At 37.0% G+C, this 18537-nt stretch overlaps 1 protein-coding gene across 2 annotated transcripts in view; it reads left to right on the top strand.

Moving 5' to 3' along the window:
• The window catches only part of Chchd3 (coiled-coil-helix-coiled-coil-helix domain containing 3), a 274739-nt gene that overhangs the window by 51566 nt on the left and 204636 nt on the right, over nt 1-18537 (top strand). For both annotated transcript variants that reach the window (XM_013510637.1, XM_005377542.2), the window contains exon 3: nt 8754-8835. In XM_013510637.1, coding sequence (XP_013366091.1) covers nt 8754-8835 — 82 coding nt within the window. The remainder of the gene's footprint in view (nt 1-8753; nt 8836-18537) is intronic.

Here is an 18537-nt window from a genome sequence, read left to right on the forward strand (position 1 = left end):
AGCTACAGAGTTGGATGAGGAAGTGTGCAGAGGGTGTCTGCACGCTGGAGGTTGAAGAGCCCAGCCCCGGGCCTGGAGCTCGCTGCCGTGTCCGTGCAAGTCCGTATCAAAAGGCTGATGAATCTTTGGTGGAATGCTGAAGAATCTACGATGAAGGCCGGAGAGCAAACAAAAGAAGGCTGATGAATCTGGGACGGAATGCCAACAGTTTGCACCAGGAGCCAGGATATGACCAAGCTGAAGGCGAGAACCGGAGCTCCTCTGAAGAACCCCCAGCCAGTCCTTCCTCAGTTCCTTTTATTATGCAGTCTACCTGCTCTGGGGAGGTGGGGGTGATCTTCCACACCCACACCCTCTGCATGCCTACCTCTTGCACAGGCTCAGGATGAATACAAATTAAGCACCCTGGACCCCTTCTGAGTTGCATAGTTAACTTTCTAAACTCAAATTAACACAATAAACCACATCCCAGAAGGGTAAGGGTGTGTCCTTTTCATCCCAAGAGGCAGAACTGCTGAGTCACTTAGCCAAACCTCTAGACTCCCCAAGTTGGCACAATTTATCAACCATAACAGTGACCTTCTTTATCTCTTTTGATTGTTGTCGGTTTGAAGTTTACACTGTCTGGAAACAGAATAGCTACACCTGCTTTTTTCTGGGTTCCTGTTCCATGGAAGATTGTTGTCCATCCTTTGAGTTTTAGTCTATGAATTTCCTTTTGAGTAAAACATATTTCCTGTATACAGTGTATCATTGGATTTTGTTTTTTAATCCACTCTGCCAATCTGTTTCTTTTGACTGGAAAATTGAGGCCATTTACATTTATAGTTATAACCAATATGTGTTGATTTATCATTGTCATACTTGCATTGGTTTCCTACTTTTTGCAACAGTATACTTGCTTGCTCTTCTTGATGTTTCCTTTCTACTGTTGTTATTGAAATTACGGTGAGATTTTTCTGTCTAGAATATCCTTTTTTTTTTTTTTTGATACTGGGAATCGCACTCATGACATTGTGCTTGCCAGGCAGGTGCTGTGCCGTTGAGCTAAATTCCAGCCCCCAGTCTAGAATACTTTTAGTACTCTTTGTAATGCTGGCTTGGCACTCATGAAGTTCTTCAGTTGTTCTTTGTTGTGAAAATACTTTATTTCTTCATTGAATTTGAGGGATAGTTTGGCAGGGTACATTAGTCTTGGTTGAAAGCTGTTCTGTCTCAGGGCCTGTAATACTTTGCTCCAACCTCTTCCCGATTGGATGGTTTGTGTTGAGAAGTCTGCTGTGATTCTGATGGGCTTTCCTTTATAGGTAATCTGTTTCTTTTCTCTAGCAGCTTTTAATATTCTGTTCTTTTGCTGGATATCTAGGAACTTGACTATTATATGTCTGGGTGTAGTTTTATTTTGGTTGTGGTTGGTTGGAGTTCTGTATACCTCATTTCCCTGTGTATCAGGTTCTGTTTCCATACTTGGGAAATTTTCTGCTATTATTTCTGCAAATATTCTTTTTATGTCAGTTTTGTTGCCTCCTTCTGTTTCATTGACTCGTATAAGTTGTATATTATCCATCTTTGCCTCGTCTTGCAGCTGTTGAATTGACTTTTCCTGGATTGTTGTTAATTTTACAAGATCCTTTCTTTGACGTTCTCTAGCTGCCATGTTGTCTTCAAGGTCTGAGATTCTATCTTCAGCTTCATTGAATTGGTTTTGGCAGCTTTCAATGGAAGCTTTGTTTTCCTGGCTGTCTCTTTGAATCTGATTTATACATTCTAAGTCCTTTCTATATTTTTCATTTAACGCTTCTGTCCATTGCCTTTGTTCTTCTGTTTTCTTATATGTTTCTTCTTCAGACGTTGTGAGCAGTTCTTTCATTATTATTGTCATTTCATTTTTTGCTTGAGAGAATATTTCTGATCTCATGCCTTCTATGGCCTTTTGGAGTTGTTTCTTTACTTCCCTTGCAGTCATTTCAGCTATTTCAGGCATGTGTTTACCAAGTTCTCCTATGTCGATGTCTCCTGAACTTGTTCTGCATGGGGTGGAGTTCTGGGATTATGTTTTAATCCATTGTTTTTTCATGTTTGCTACCGGATGCAGAAAGCTGAGTTTCCCTCTTCAGTGGCTGTACAGCAAAGGCCACTAGGGTCTCTAATTTTCCTGTTGATCAGGTTTGCCCCTCAGTGTCCGCTGAGAAGTACTCCTTAGTCTGGGTTTTTCCGGCAGTTGTTGATTTGTATCTAGTTATCCCAGGTCTCAGACGTGGGCATCGGTATCAGCTGATGGCAGAGCGTCTGATCCAGCGTCCCCTTGCAGTTCAGGGCACGTGCACGGCCCACACTCAGGTTGCACTTGTGTGACAGTCCCGGTGCACTGGACCTATGTTCCCAGGCAGTTCAGGGTACAGGAAAACCCAGCCACTAACTAGTTGCAGGATCAACAGTTTGTGAACCACCTGATTCTGTGTCTCCATTCAGTTCAGGACACATACAGGAACCCAATGTGGGATGGACCGACAGCAATCACAGACTGCCTTTTGACTGTGACCCCACCCAGGGGGTCTGGGCGCAATTAAAGCATGGACTTGAACCGCGGGACCAGCACCTCTTGGAGCACTCGCTCACTCAGCTCAGGGCCCAAGCAGGGAGGGCCTGCACACGAACCCCGGTGAGAGCAGTCCCTGGGACTTCTGAGTGAGAAATTCCTGTCTGCCACGGGTGCATGGAGGGCAGAGACTCAAGAGTGTAATGGTGGTGGGGTCCTGAGTTGCCTGCTCTGCCCCCAGGAAGTAGATGGGAAATACCTGGCTCTGTCCTTGAGTGTCAGCTGGGAACCGTGGCGGTGGGAGTGTGTCACAGCCCGCCTGGCTCTGCTTCTTCGTCAGTTCAGGGTGTGGGCAGGAGCTAGACCTGTGCCACTCAAAGAGCAATTGCAGACTGCCCATGCCTGTGGCCCCCAGGGGGTCCGGGTGCAAGTATAGCAGGGACTTGATCTGTGGGACCAGCAGCTCTTTGAGCACTCGCTCACTCGGTGCAGGGCCCCTGCAGGGGGCGCCTACATGTGAACCCTGGTGAGAGCAGTCCCTGGGACTTCTGAGTGAGGAATTCCTGTCTGCTGCTGAATTTATAGTCTTTCTATCTTTTGGAGTCATTGTTGTCCTCTATTTAAGGATCTGTCTAAAATATATTATAGTCCCTCTTGGTGCTCCCACCCTCTAGCTTAATAATTTTCTGAAAACATGGAAATTTGGCCAAAAGTCATATGACATGTGTTTTAGTTTGTGTCTAGATGTTCCCCCAAAGACTCATGCAGTCATGGGGATGGACTTTCCAGAGGTGGCGCAGTGTAAAGTTTGTGATTTGTTCATGGTCCAGTGGTAGGATTAAGGATGTGAATGCTCACTTGTCCTTGGCTGGGTAGCCTGCATACAATATAAGACACAGACAAAGGCTTGTCCTCTCTCTTTCTCTGTTGTTGCTTTTGCTGTGTTCCTCTGCCATGAACGGTTGCCCTCTGCCATGTGCCCCCTTGCTTTGGACCCAGCCAGTTATGGACTGAAACCTCTACAAACTGTGAGCTAAGTAAACCTTTTGTCCTTTAGCTTTTGGTGTCTGGTATTTTGCCTCAGCAGTGAGCAAAGTAATTAAGACAATGTGGAAGAGGTACATTGAATATATGCCACACTATCTCTCAGGACCGTGGAGTTACAGTTTAAGTGTATGGTTAGGAATCTCGAAGTTCTTTATTTGATCTTAATTCCAAATTTAGAAATTTAGATAATGAAGAGAATTAAAAGACTCCTAGGGATTTAGGAAAGAAGATTCTTTGAACAAGCTAATCTATTTGTTTATTTGAAACAAGCAATCAAACAAAAATTTGTTAGGCATGACTTACATTTAATAATTTTAATATTTATTATTTTCAGTAATGGTTTCAGGTAGAGTTTAGGGCCACACTTGGTGTAACCAAGCAGTTGCAGTGCTTGACTTTTTCTTGTATGTTTTATGGTCAGTGTCAAGTCATCTGTAACTAAAGAGCAAAATGGCAGTGTTGTGCTCATTAAGGTTCATTTGCTGTTGAGAAAGAAATTAAAATTCTGTTTGAGATTTAAAAAGATACAGGGTACAAGTACATGAAGAAAACATTCTTATGCCTTAACGCATTTTAAAGGGAAAATGTGTATGTATGTAAAAGTCACAGAACCATATTTATTGAACTTGAAATAGTTTTGCTAACTTTCATGGCAAAACTGATTGACGCAGCTTGAACATTTCTCATTTCACAGACTTTGTCAGTCCCTAACTGCTGATGTGCTTGGAGACTCGCTGTGCTAATAGGCAAAGTTGGCCTTTCCTGTACTTCCCTTCAAGTAGCCCATCTTGAAACAGTGACCTTTTAGTTTAATAACAGTTTTATTTGAGAAAATGTTCATATCCTAAGAGCTGGAAAGTGTTCTCAAAAAGGGCATTTTTAAATAGTAGTGTCCAAATCGTGTGTCTTTTTCCCTTACGCACTTTGGATCAGACTTACCGGAAGAAATGTATTGTTGCTTTCCATATTTTATTGATTTAAAAACAAATAACCTGAAGCTTAGATCTGCTCAAAACCCATCATTACTGCATGGTTTATTTTCCTGCCCTTGCTTTGACTTGCTATTTTAAACTCTTTATGCTAGGTCATGTTTTATCTTTTGTTATTTTAAAATCTTGATTGTAGCTAAGGTAATTACTTTTTCAGGTGTGACCTTGGGCTTGAGACCAAAAGTTGTAATTTTTTTCCCTTCCTTTTCTAGAAATACAGAAAGACAGCTATGTGTTAGTCCTTTTACTGACCAGAAGTGATAACACCCAGTTTATTTACCCAATTGGGCATTGTTCCTGGAGCTTTCTTGCCCTTTCTGTTAGTGGTGCCTTCCCATTCCCATTTTTCTCCCTTCCCTTGTGGTCTTCCTGGATGATGCTCCCTATCTGCACTGGATCTCTCCTTTTGCCAGAGAAAGTGGTGGGTCTGACAAAGGTAGGCAGAAGGGTGTGGGGAAGAAGCAGCAAAGTCCTAAGTTGGATTTCTTTTTCCCCATGCCACTGCTTCTGCACAGTCTTACCTGCAAGGCTTTCTTTTCATCCACTAAGCTGTTCACTACTCGATAATTGTGTCCTTACCATTCTGTTCCTGGTTGATCACATCTGAGTATTTATTATTCATATTTATTACTCATTGTTCATTTGAGTTTTCCTCTGTACAACAGACATAAAACGCAGTATGAAAATACAACATTATGCTAAATGAGATGAGTCAGATGCCAAAAGACAAATACTACATGATTTTACTTAAACATGGTATCTAAAAAAGTTGAACTCGGAAGCAGAGAGTGGGACAGTGTTTGCCAGAGGTTTTGAATGGGGAGAGGGATGGGAGTATGTTGGTTGAAGGATATAGATGTTCAGTTATAAGATGAGGAAGTTGTCAAGGTACACAACTTATGTTAGATTTTATTTTATAATATTTTGTTGAAATATGATAAAGGAGATTTTAGGTGTTTTCACTACACACATGTGAATGATAAATACATGTGGTGATATGTGAATTTGGTTTTGGTAATCATTATACAGCTTGCACACCTTGAATATAAATGATTTGTCTGTCAGTTACATTTTGATAAATTTGGGAGAAAAATGCCAAAAATCGCAAAAAAGAAGAACTGAGATTGTTTTATCAGCCAAGTTAGAAAATTGATCTTTTGCCTATATTTAGACATGGTATACTGAAGACTTATAGAAGCCTAGTTTTAATTGATTGAGTTAAATTGGATTTTGATCAAGAATGTTGAATTTTGTACAAGAAAAATTTTGGTGTTATAAGTTGAACTCATCAAGAAGCAGTATGATTTTGCTTATATAGATTGATAGTATATTGATCCTAACTGGTATGTTAAACTTGAGAGTATTGTTTGATTAGGTAATACTAATTAGCTTAAATATTTGTTTTAAAATTTGCTTTTAATGGAGCTACTGTCTGTGTACAACATGAACAAAATGTGTCACAGTTTTACTTGTCGTGGGTAGATTAAATTGTGAAAGTCATTACCTTGTGGAATGCATAGTCCAGTATTTCATAGCTAGCAAACCCATACTTGTGTCCTATCTTCGAATGAGGAAACCAAAAATCAGAGAGATAATGTATTTACCCAAAGTCTGGCTAGTAGAAAAACAAACTATGGAGACCTTTTTGTTGAGGTATTACCTACCACCTGCAATTTGTAGTGTTTTAAAATGAACTGCTGTTACTTGTATTGTTGTTAATAATGAACTCTTTAAGATTTGCTTGAATGCAAATAGAATACTCTGCTGTACTGCTTTTCTAGATTTTGTGTGACCTTTTCAAAGCAGAGACTTGTATCTTTCTCACGTTACAGACTATGAAGTGAGAGAGAAGCAAAATAGAAGCATAGAATAGTGTTGGAAGGAACTTTAGAGAACAGCCTTTTGAGAAAATTGCTGCTGAGAGAGGTCAGTAATGTTCCCAAAGTCCCCCAGATTACTGATGGGCATTCGAGGATTAGACCTCAACTGGAGTTTCCTCTATTTTTTTTGATTTCCTTGTCTATTGTATTCTTTTTACTTTCTTCCTTTTTTCCTTTGCTTTCTTGGCCTTGTCTTTTCCTACCTTTGTTTTTTGGAAATATACTTAAGTGCTATAAAATTAACGCATTTAAAGTATGTAATTCAGTGAATTTTAGCATATTTATATAGCTATACAACCACCACACAATCTAATTTTAGAACATTTTTACCACTGCAAAAGGAAATTATGTACCCATTAGCTTATCATCATCATCATCATCCCCCAACTTCACCTTTGTCCCATCCCAGGTAATCACTTCTGTGATTTTTGAACACAGTTGCTAGTTTGCTATTTTAGATATGTTATATGAATGAATTCATATAATGTATAGCTTTTTGTGTCCGACTTCTTTCGCTTGGCATAATAGAAGTTCATCTGTGTTGGAGTATGGGTCATACTTCATTCTTTTGTATGGCTAAATACTGTTAAACTGTGATAGTACATTTTGTCTGTTTACCCACTGATGAGCATTTAGATTGTCTCCATTGTTGGGATATTGTGAATAATTCTGTTATAAATATTTGTGAACATTTTTTGGAAGGGTGTGTAGACATGTTTTCCATTTAATATATGTAGTACTTGAGAGTTAAATTGCTGGGACATAACTGTAATCCTGGGTAGTAGTTTGAGGAACTGCCTGTAGCTACGTGGTTTTGTATTCTCACTGGCAGTGTATGTGGGTTCCAGTTTCTCCATGTCTTCACCAACAGTTACTGTCTGCCATGTCACATTAAGTGGCATGTCATTGTGGTTTTGATTTGCCTTTTACTAATGATTAATGAGCTTGAGCAACTTTTTTATATGCTTATTGATTATTTGTATATTACATGCTTTTTAGAAATGCCTAATTTGTCCTTATCCTAATTTTAAGTGGGTTGTCCTTTTTATTATATAACTGTAAGAGGTATCTTTTTTCACATATTGTATTTTCTGTATACTTATGTGTTCTGGACACAAATCTCTTGTCAACTGTATGATTAGCAATTACTTTCTTTCATTTTGTGGGTTATGGTTTCACCTTCTTCATGGTATTACAACATTATGCTCTTGTTGCTTTCTGACAGTACACTTTTATGAGAAAATATCTTTACAACTTCTCAGCTACATTCGTTATTATTCCTTAGTATGAACTAAGAATTTGAAAGGGTTTTGTGTGCCATATATATTAATTTTTTTGCATATGAATAAGGCAAGGTTAATATAATATCTAAATTATCAATAATATATGCAGAAATAGAGACAGTACTGTCTAGTTTTCTAATAGGCTCAATCTTTTGCAATAATGTTGAAGTTCTATGTGTATTCGTAGATCGTTCCAAATGGTTCTGGTGCTTTCTTGGTCATAATTTTAGGTAGAACGTTTATAGTGAAGAAGGGATACTTTTTTACTTATGTCTTACGGAAGGCTCTTAAGTAAGGAAGTATGTAAAGCTTGTGCATTTTATTTATCATCATAACTGAAAGAGGCTTTGCAAAACATGTCATACGCAGTCTTCTAATTGGGAAGACCAGATGCTTCAAATTAAGTCACTAGGTATTTAGGAAGCTCCAGCTGTGTTCTCAGGACTGCTCTGTGTCTCTCTCCAGTTATTTGCACTGAAATTTGAATGGCATGTGTTTTAGAAAATATAGTTTCCAAATTTTTGTAAATCCTAAGTGCCTTTTTAATAAAGCATGGAAAATTAATATAAATACAAATAATTTTCTGTCTGTAATAAATGATTTCTTGTTAAATATTGAACTGAAAATAGTTTGGTGCTTTTTCCTTCTCTAAATTTCCTTACCGGCTGACCTGCCCTTACATGTAATTGTTAGACTTTAATGGTAGGGCATCATTTTAAACAATTTGTGCTGTAATGTTTCAGTCCCCACAGGGCAGTGAGCAGCTCCCTCAATTTATTATAAATGCTATTAGTTTTGGAAATTTCTAGGTTACCAGGGAACTCCTGAGTAAATTACTCCTGAAGTGCGCTAGCTGTTTTTTTCCCTAGTGCCTAGGAATTTCCAAGGAGACACCGACAACCTGCAAAACTTCCCTATTCACTTCTATCCTAGCTTTGTTTTCTTGAACATTTTCCTGCTTTTGTTTTTAGGAAAGCGCTTATTTTATCTCCTTTTGCTCTTTGCTGAATTCTAGTTTCTGATGAAGAACTGAAAAGAAGAGTGGCTGAAGAACTGGCATTGGAGCAAGCCAAGAAGGAATCTGAGAATCAGAAACGGTGAGTTTCATAGTTATCTCGAAGAGATTTTGGTGCAGTTGTTATATGTATCAAATATTTTTAGAGAAGAATGATTGTTGTAAGACATTATTTGTGTATGATTGAACTTCAAAATGTGCTAAGCATACGAACTTGGCCAGTTTGGTTTTGGATTCTGCTTACTAGAGCCCTGTGTTATCCTCTGCAAACTTGACTAACCTATCATTGTATCTTAATAGTTCTAAGTTAAATGGGTACTGAGCTTTGCTTTCTCAATATATAGGGACTACAGTGTATTGACAATTTCTCTGTAATTTCTAAGTCTATCAAGAATGCATTTTAAGATTAAAAATTAAGTTGGCTGGTTTTATATAATTTTGTAGCTAATGATGAACATCATATATCATAAATTGTACCTCAATGAATAGCACTAATTAGTATTGTACTTACTGTAAAATTAAGATGTTACCAAAAATTTGTAAAGTTGAAAATCAAAATCCTCTATGGTTCCACATTGTAGTCACTACTCTGAACATTTATTACTGTAGTTTTTTTCTGTGTCCATGCTTCTATTTTGTTATTGTTATTATTATGAATAGTAGTTAATGTTTTGTAATGGTAGAAAAGTAGAAGCAATCCAAACGACCATCGTAGGGCACTGGATAGATGAGTGTATGTGCCTATACTGGAATACTAGATACTCAAGTGGATCCTATATCTGATCCCAAAAGATGTTTAGGAGCTATGAACTGAAAGAAAAAAAAAAAAAAAACAATGTCCAGAATGACAGAGATAATTTTTTTTGGTAAAAATTACTACTTTTTAAAGACGTTGGAGTATATGCTTATGCATAAAAATGTGTGAATACATTTTAATCCAAGATAGTCAAGTACTTCCCCATCTGTGCTATTTCTGACATTTGCATATAGCACAGAGCACATTATATGGTCATGTGGAATGTCTTTCTACAGTGAGCACTAGATACATGCCTACCTCTGAATAGATTCTTACTGTGTACTTTTTGTTTTGTTTTGGTTTAGACTGCCTGTTTGTTTGAGAGAGCTAACGTAGAGAATCTTTGAATTGGATTTTAGTCCTTACTGGCCGTAGGTCTTTCAGCATATAATTTATCCTCTCCAAGCCTGAAGTATTTCCTCCCCAAAATGATAGGTTTGAAAAATGTTCTCATATATGTTTTTCTCTTGACAAATTGCTAAGCTAAGTCACAATTTGCACAAAACATATGGATCAGAATATAAGTTATAGATTAGGATTTCCATTTTCTCAGAAAGTAGAGAAGGCTTATGGGTTAGGTTTAAAAAAAAAAAAAATCCAGATATAATTAGTATTGCCACAGGGTCTGTGTATTTCAGTGGTTTCCCATGTAGCATTTTATAATTATTTAATTGGGTTACGTTGATTTGAGTATATAATTAGTGAAGTTTAAATATTAGAAAAATTCAAATCACTTTCATTAAGAAGCAGAGAAAATTAGCATGTTATGGTAGGGCTTTTTTGTCTTTGAAATTTTATTATTTTTAATTCAATTTTATTTTAATAAGGATTTTTTGGTTATACTCAAATTTACTTTGGTTATTATATTTCACATAGGTTTTGCTTTGTTTCCTTTCTCTTCATATAGTGCAGGGTTTTTGTTAAAATAACTATCGTGTGTGTGTGTGTGTGTGTGTGTGTGTGTGTGTGTGTTTTCTTTGTTATTCAACTCCTGTTTGCTCTGCCTTGGTTGTAAATGGTGATGAGGTGAATAAAAGGTGCCAGTGAGAGCCAATTTCATATCTCATGTGGAATGGGCTTGGCAGCCTTGCTCTAACCTGGACAAATGACTATTGATAAAGAATTTATTTTCTGTCACCTTTAAGGAGAGTAGAGGGTGGTATAGCCTTTATATTATTTTTTTTTTTAAGTGTTTTGTTTGAAGCCTCCTTCATGAAAACTTCCAGCTGTCAGATCTTGGCAAAAAGTATGTGTTCATCTACGTGATAGTTTGTAGAAGAATCAATAGCTATTTTTTTCTTTCTTTTTTTTCCACCAGAGAAGAAACCTTAGAAAAAAGCATTAAGGAAGTTTTATGTTCAGTCTTTTAAAAACAACTTTCTGGAGTGACAGAGCATTTGTACATGATTATATCTATTACCTATATTTGAATAAAGACTTGCAAGTAGTTTTGGGAGATGCCTTCCTGTGCCATTGTACTGTCACTTGTACATGCTCTGCTTACTAGGTTTCCTGTTTTCACCTCAGATGCACACAGAGCTGTCGACTAGTTCTCTTGCACATGGGATCTGAACACGGGCATTCTTAAATTGAAGCTTTGAATAAACTTGTTTGAAAAGGACTTTGGAATTCATTTTGCTTGTCATATTTTCCTTTATAACAATAGTTACTACCAGTAAATGTTTTTGAAAAGCCCTTTTCATTGTTTTTTAAATTATCACAGAAAAAATACTAATTGTATATATTTATGGGGGAGCATGTGATATTCAGTAGATGTACACATTGTGTAACTTTCAAATTAGGGTAAGCCTATCTGCCTTGTCAAATATCATTTCTTTGTTGTGAAAATATTTGAAGTTCTTTTTGTAACTCTTTTGATGTAGTCCTTTTTTTTTTTTTTTTTAAATCATGGTATATTTTCAGTTTACTCAAAACCAGAGAAAAGTAAAGTGAATCCCCATAACCCACCACACAGTTTTAACAGTCTTGTCTCACCTACTCCCCTATTCATTCTACCAGGAAAACAGTAAAATTTTAAATGGCTGGGTGAACTTAGTGGGAGGGAGAGATCCTGGAATGCCTACTATCTAGGTAGCTCAAATAAGCGTCTTGTTTTTGTCAGATTTCTTTGGAAGATTGAAGTTTAACTCTGCTTTCCTTAGGAAGCAGGGAAAATTTTAGAAGCATATTAGATAGTTCAAAAGAGTCAAAAGAAGAGTAGAAAATTACTAGGTAAGGAAGAACTGGGTACTAGTACAGCTGTACACAGTGGGTAGTATTTCCTCAAAAGGAGATCAGAATGAAGGCTCCATAACAAAGAGGAATGGATAGTGGGTGCCTGAATTCCACTGAATTGAAGATGTTGTGGATTTTAAGAGGTACCACAAAAAAATTGCTGCAAATTATGATAGTGTATCTCTTAGGGTTTTCTTACCAGTAGCTCATCAGGACTAATTTTGTTTTTTTTAAAAACACGTCACTTATGTATGCATAAAAAGGAAACAGTAAGCAAAATAAATTGATTAAGGCAATGGTTCTCAACTGGGGGAGATTTAAATCTCCAGGGCACTTTTGACAATGTTTGGAGACATTTTTGGCTGTTATACTGGTAAAGTGTTATTGGCATATAGTAAACAGAGGCCAAGGAAGCTAATACACATCCTATAATTCATAGGGCAATCTCTCTGCCCGCCCTCCCACACAACGACAAAAAATTACCTGCCCTAAAATGTCTGTTGTGCCTGTAGTGACAAACCTATGTTTAAAATATTCTTCAGACCTGGTCACCTTGGGTTTCATTATTTGGGGTCACTTTTTTTTGTTTTGTTTTGTTTTGTTTTTTGTTTTTCTTTCGGTACCAGGAATTGAACTCAAGGCTTTGCACTTGCCAGGCAGGTGCTTTGCCGCTGAGCTAAATCCCCAGTCCCTGGGGTCACTTTTGGATTCAGGGTTTTGATATCTTTATTTTTCCCCACCGTATCAGATTCTGTGCCATCAAAATCTTGGTGATGTAGCATTCTATAAAAGATTCCTTCGCGGTCGTTTGTGGGAGTTTTCCAAGGTGGAGATGTCCATTCTGCAAATTTTAATGCTTACTTGCAAGCTACGACAACTGCATTGGACTTTAGGTTGCTTTTAAGCATGTGAGAATGTGTCCAAATACGTGTCCTTGAATGGTGAGAAATAGTCCACCTACAATCATGACCATGAAATCTATCAGATTGGAATGACTTCCTCAGTGTCTTGCTTTACCTTCCACCTAGTGCAGAAGCTGCTTTTCAGCATCTGATTGGTAGCGCCACACGCACTACCCACTTTGTAAATTGCTTAAACTGAGGATATTTCATTAGGCCATGTAAGATTTACCCCCAACTCCTTTTGAAGTCCATTTCTTTAAGTCTAATGCAATATGGCATGCTCAAACTGCCCTGAAGAGGTTTGTTACTAGGACCACAGTGACAACGGAACAAATTATAAACATTACACCTAAATATGCTGTATTCTCATTTAAAAAATAATGTCTGCACATGAACTTCCCATTTAGTATATTGTGGATTTATTTATCTTTGATAGAAATTTCTAGTGATTAGGATAATTAATAAAATTACACCCCTCTAAGTTGCTAGTATATTAGGAATCATAGATTTACTTATTAAACACCTAACAGAATATGAGGTGTGGTCAAAATATACAATGCATATTTGTTAAAAATACTTCCTACAGCAAAAGACATTGTCGCTGATCCCTCTCAGAATACTCTCTGTTTTGAACACACTTATGCCATCATTCCTGCCATTTTCAAAAGCAGTTCTAGAAGTCCTCTTTTGTGAGTCTCTTTATAAGGTGTGATTAAAAAATACAGTGAATGCTGTTTCAGAGTGTCATCCAGCGGAAAGGCATTATAGTGTGTCCTCCTCCACTTTATTCACTGGCTCTAGCACCTAATGACTCCTGGTTCTTCCTCAAAGTCAAAATGACCATGAAAGGTAAACAGTTTGAATTGATTGAAGACATTGAGTCAGGCACAACAACACAACTAGAGACACAAAAATGACGGCCTCAGAAAGTGGCAAGTAAGAATGATCAAGACACGATTTATATATGTATCAGTTCCCCAAGATGAATGTGATTGTTGTATATCATAAACGTACACTAATAAACAAGTGACAAGAATGATAGGATAAGTGTGTTTTAAATGAGAGGGAGTATTTATGAAGGGGACTCTGGCAATGTGTCTTCTACTGTAATACATTGTAATACATTGTTTTAAAAATTTGAAAATTTACCATAGTTTTCTGTGACTGCTCGTAGTTGCTTGGTGTACTGAGAGGCTAGAGCAAATGCTCATGCCAGCTTTTTTTTTGTTTAAATTTTTTTGTACCAGGTCTCAAACTCAGGACCTTGCGCTTGCTAGACAGGCAGGCGCTGTGCCGCTGAGCTATGCCCTAGCCATCTGTTTTTACTGTGATAGTCATTGTGTGTTTGGATTATAGCTGGCTGTGTTGTAACTGCATCGGGTCAGTATAGCAAGGACATAATATGCTATCACTGTCATTTGAGTATAGACTTAAAAAAAATGGAATTTATTTCTGCCCTTTGGCTTGCCTCCAAGAGTCAGTCTGTGACAGCAAGAAAAATGTGACTGCTATGACCTTTGACCTTTAGCATTTGAATTTCACCTCTACCTATAGTCCGGTGAAAATATTTGTTTTAATAACCTTTCTTCAAGAAATGAAGGAAGGTTCGTTGTTATAGCTGTACATTAGCCAATTACTTGCTTGCTATTTTAAATGGATTTTTAAAAATCCATGTTAAGATCTAGTTGAGATTTTTTTCACACTTTTGATTATTAGCTTTATAAGATTTAAGATAATCAATTTAGTGTAGTAAGTTTAATAAATTACACATAAATTTTATCAGCTGTCTGGTTTAAAGTATAGCAGCCTTTTTCCATTGATGGCAGTATGTATGTCAAATAAAAGCTTAGAACTTTTTTCTACTTTTTAGTTTCTCTTAATGGTGAAATTCACAGGAGTGATTTCTGTTTAAATTTGTTATATTTAATTTATCTTGCTTTTATTATGAGATACTTTTGGCCTTTGGAAGAAAAAGCTAAAATAGGAGGAAAGATAAAACTAGCGTTTGTCTTACGTGTCAAGTTTAGAGTACAGAATATAAGAAATTACATATTTAACCCGGTGCCTTTCACATAGCAAACTCATGAACAATTGTTCAGTTCACTAGAACTGGAAAATCTTGACTGTAAATATTTTTGTAAGCAAATACTCAGGTTTGGATGTGGTTTGCTTCCAAAAATGTCTTGGAGATTTGATTTCCAGTGTGGTAATATGGGAAGCAGTGGAATCTTTAACAGGCGGAATCTGGAGAGAGGTCATTAGGGTCGTAACCTTGGGTAGCTCTTGTGGGACTTCTGAGTTCTTCTAGAATAAGTTGCTGTAAGAGCGTGCCTGACCTCTGAATCACTCTCTTGCTTCTTGGTTGGCGTTGTGTGCATCAGTCAGTCTCTCCCCATCTCTCTTCCTCCCCTTCCTCCTTCTCCCTTGCCATGGTGCCGTCTCCCAGAAGGTCCTTAACCAGAACTGAGATAATGGTAGCACAATGTCACTGAATTTCCAGGACTGTAAGCTAAATAAACCTCTTTACCTCTTTTCTTTATAAAGTTAACCTACCCTTGGATATTTTGTTATAGTAATTAAAAATGGAAGAATACATGCAGTAGTATATTGCATATGTCTATAGAATAAGAACAGAAAATAATGAAATTGTGCCTTTAAAAGTAAACATTAACCAAAGACTATAGATATGTTTTATAAATCTTTGTTTTAATTTAGTGTAGTGTTGAACATTGTTGTCTTCTCATAGACACAGTATTTTCTAGATATACAACAATTTAAGGAAACACATCAACATTAAGGGAACAAGTAAGTACTGCTAATAACTAGTATTTATTTAGGTTTATCATAAAAGCATAATTTTGAAGTGGCCTTAAATCAATTTGTAGTCTATATTTTTTCATGTCAGTTCCAACTAGCACAGACAAATGACTTTCACTTCTAATTTACAAAATGTTTGCAAGGAAGTTAATTACAGATATTTGAGTTGTAACTCTCCAGTAGTGCGTATCCAATGTCCAGGTATAACCCAGACTCCTTTGCAGAGATACAAGCTTGTTTCCCAGTGTTGGGCTTCATTGTAGGCCCTAGATGATTTGTTGCTGTTAACTCCAAAAATTACTTTGTTACTTACTCCAAAAATGTTGTGTGCCTCAACATTTAAGCAATGTTTCTAGGGTATAAAATCTCCACTCTTTTGGCCTTTTCTTCTTCTTAACTTCATTTTAACTCTGGTATCTCCCTCCATTTATTGTATTGCTGTTGTTTTATATCCATACTTTTCCATTTCATTCTGCTTCAAAGTAGATAAAGACATAATCATTCTGAATGTAATGAGACAGTCACATCCTAGCCACTCAGTGTTTTTCACTGGAGGATGATGGTAAGTGCTGTTTATGTACTAGGTATTGAAATCTTGTGCCATCTGCTACTTTCATCTTTTTTCTTCAAATGACATTTCTCTATTTTTAATAGAGACAACTGCTTTTCTATAACCAACAATTATACGTAGTTGGATTATCCAGTCTGTGTTTTATTCATATCTTTTTACTTCTTTCTCCAAATTCAATTTTCTTTTTTATTGATGCTCTGTTCTTGTAGAATCCTGCTCTGAATCCTGTTTTGAGATGCTGTTTTTACATGGCAGGAGTCTCAAACCTGGAAAACCAAAGTCAGTCAAACACACCATAGAAATCTGTAACTTTTTTACTGGTTATAATAGCAGCAGTGATGTTCAGCCACTTCTGTTCAAATGGTTCTTTTGACAGTAATTGTAGTGTTCTCACTCATGAAGCATAGTGTTTGAAATAATTTATGCTAAAGCTGGTTTCAGTATTTGGAAGTTTCAAGGAATTCATTTCTCAGTGTTCTGTTGTTGTAGTCTTCCTTATTGAAGTTTCTCCATTACCTGAACAATCTAGGGTTTCTTTTTTTGAGTGGGAGAGGGAGTTTTAATGTACTCTATAAGTCAGTTATTATCCCTTTCATAATCTATTAATGCTTATTGTCAGTTTTATCTTTGTTTTACAAAAGCAGGTGAATGAGACATATGTAAAGTATTTTAGTCAGCAGCAGACTCAGACTAGACTTGGGCTGCCACGTAGCCCTGTTCATTCTATTGCTGAGATGATAGAGTCCTATTACCTCTCATCATTACATAAACATTTATTCAAAGGAAATCCAACATGGACACTGACATAAAGCAGATTTAAGTGCTCACTGATTGTATCTGGGGCTAGGCACTTAGAGCTCTGGTAGCCCTATTCCTCTGTTTTTCTTCCTAGAGAGTTGAGGGTCATTCTTGCAGGCCTTGCTGTGTACGCTTCTTTCATAAAACCATAGAACAGGATCATTTGCTCTCAGATTTGAGCACTTTGTGTATGAGAAGTGCATTTTTCTAATTCAAATACCATTTTTGGGTAGGTTCAGTTTTATTTCATTTCAGAAGGTGAGTGGTCAGTGACCTGATATTCATTTCCTTAACCCAGAAGTCCACTTTTATGGGCAATGGTCCACATAAGTTGGGTAAGCTCTGGCTTATCCTTAGTTTCAGGCTTCCTGGAGGCCATCTGCTTGTTCTGCTGGTAATGCTGTGTTAAGAACAGTATAGAAGAATGTAAGGTCCTGCTATAGAGACTGTTAACTGTGGGAATACTTTAGAAATATACAGACAACCTTCTCCCCACCCCTTTCCTCTCCTGAATTTAATAGCTTTGTCAATTCAGCCTTAAGCTAAAAAGGAGTACTGGCAACATAGTTGTAAAAGCAAATGTCAGTTTTTATCTCAAGATTATATTATTTCCAAACGCTAGTACATTTTCCAATTTAAGTAGTAACCTCTTCCTCTTCTTTTCTGATCCGAAGTTAAATGCGTTATCCATTGCACCACTGGCCTGCTATCCTCTTCTTTTCTTGGTTGGGGAAAACTCTGAAGAGTGGCTCCTCTCTGTTAGACATTTTATTGACAGGATGTGTATTCTTCTGTGTTCCATTCTTACCAGAAATAGGTGTCTTTTATCTTTCGTAAAAACTTTCCTTATAATTGATAGATGATGTACACATAAACCATGCATGCTAGTCATTACATTATCAGTGAAAACTGTTTCAGAGTAGTAAACTCATTTGACTAACTAAAATGAGAAAAGTAACAAAAATAGATATTGTTTTCTTCTACTTTGTGTGTATTTTAAATCCTCGTGTCATCCTTATTAGGTAGGTATTACCATTGTCCCCACTTTATAAATGAGGGAACAGGCTATGACATTTGCCCAAGGTCGTATCTAGTAAGATATTATGCTGGAGCTTAAACCCATGTCTTTGTAGAATTTGTGCATTTACCTACCCCATGATATTAATTTCTCTGTGTAGAGAATGCCTTCTTTAAAAGTTTTCACTTATCTTGTGGTAAGGAGTAACAAATGTTTATTTGGATTTTCTCTTCTAAACTATTATTAAATAAAAGGTTTTTTAGAAATGATCTCTGCGGACTGGTGATGTAGCTCAATGGCAGAGCATTTGCCTAGTGTGTGCAAAGTCCTGGGTTCAATTCCTAGCACTGCCTGAGGGAAAAAGTGACCTGTATGGTATTTTTAAATTTGTATGCTGTTTAAAAAATTTCTTTTATCTTAGGACCAAACTGTTGAGAATCTTTTTAAAGCTAATTATTTAAAAAAATATAGGCTGTGGTTCATTCAGTGCTTGTTTGTGTGCACAATTTTAGTGCTAGTGGTAATCTGAGTGTCCTTTTAGTTCAGTTCTTGTTAGCTTAAGACTGGGACATTTTTGTTAATAGTGTGCTGGGGCACATGTGGGAGCAATGGTACCTTGCCTTGTAGACTTTAAAGATGAGTATCTA

This window comes from Chinchilla lanigera, unplaced genomic scaffold (assembly GCF_000276665.1).
Source record: "Chinchilla lanigera isolate Chin_1 unplaced genomic scaffold, ChiLan1.0 scaffold00009, whole genome shotgun sequence".
Classification (NCBI taxonomy): Eukaryota; Metazoa; Chordata; class Mammalia; order Rodentia; family Chinchillidae; genus Chinchilla; species Chinchilla lanigera.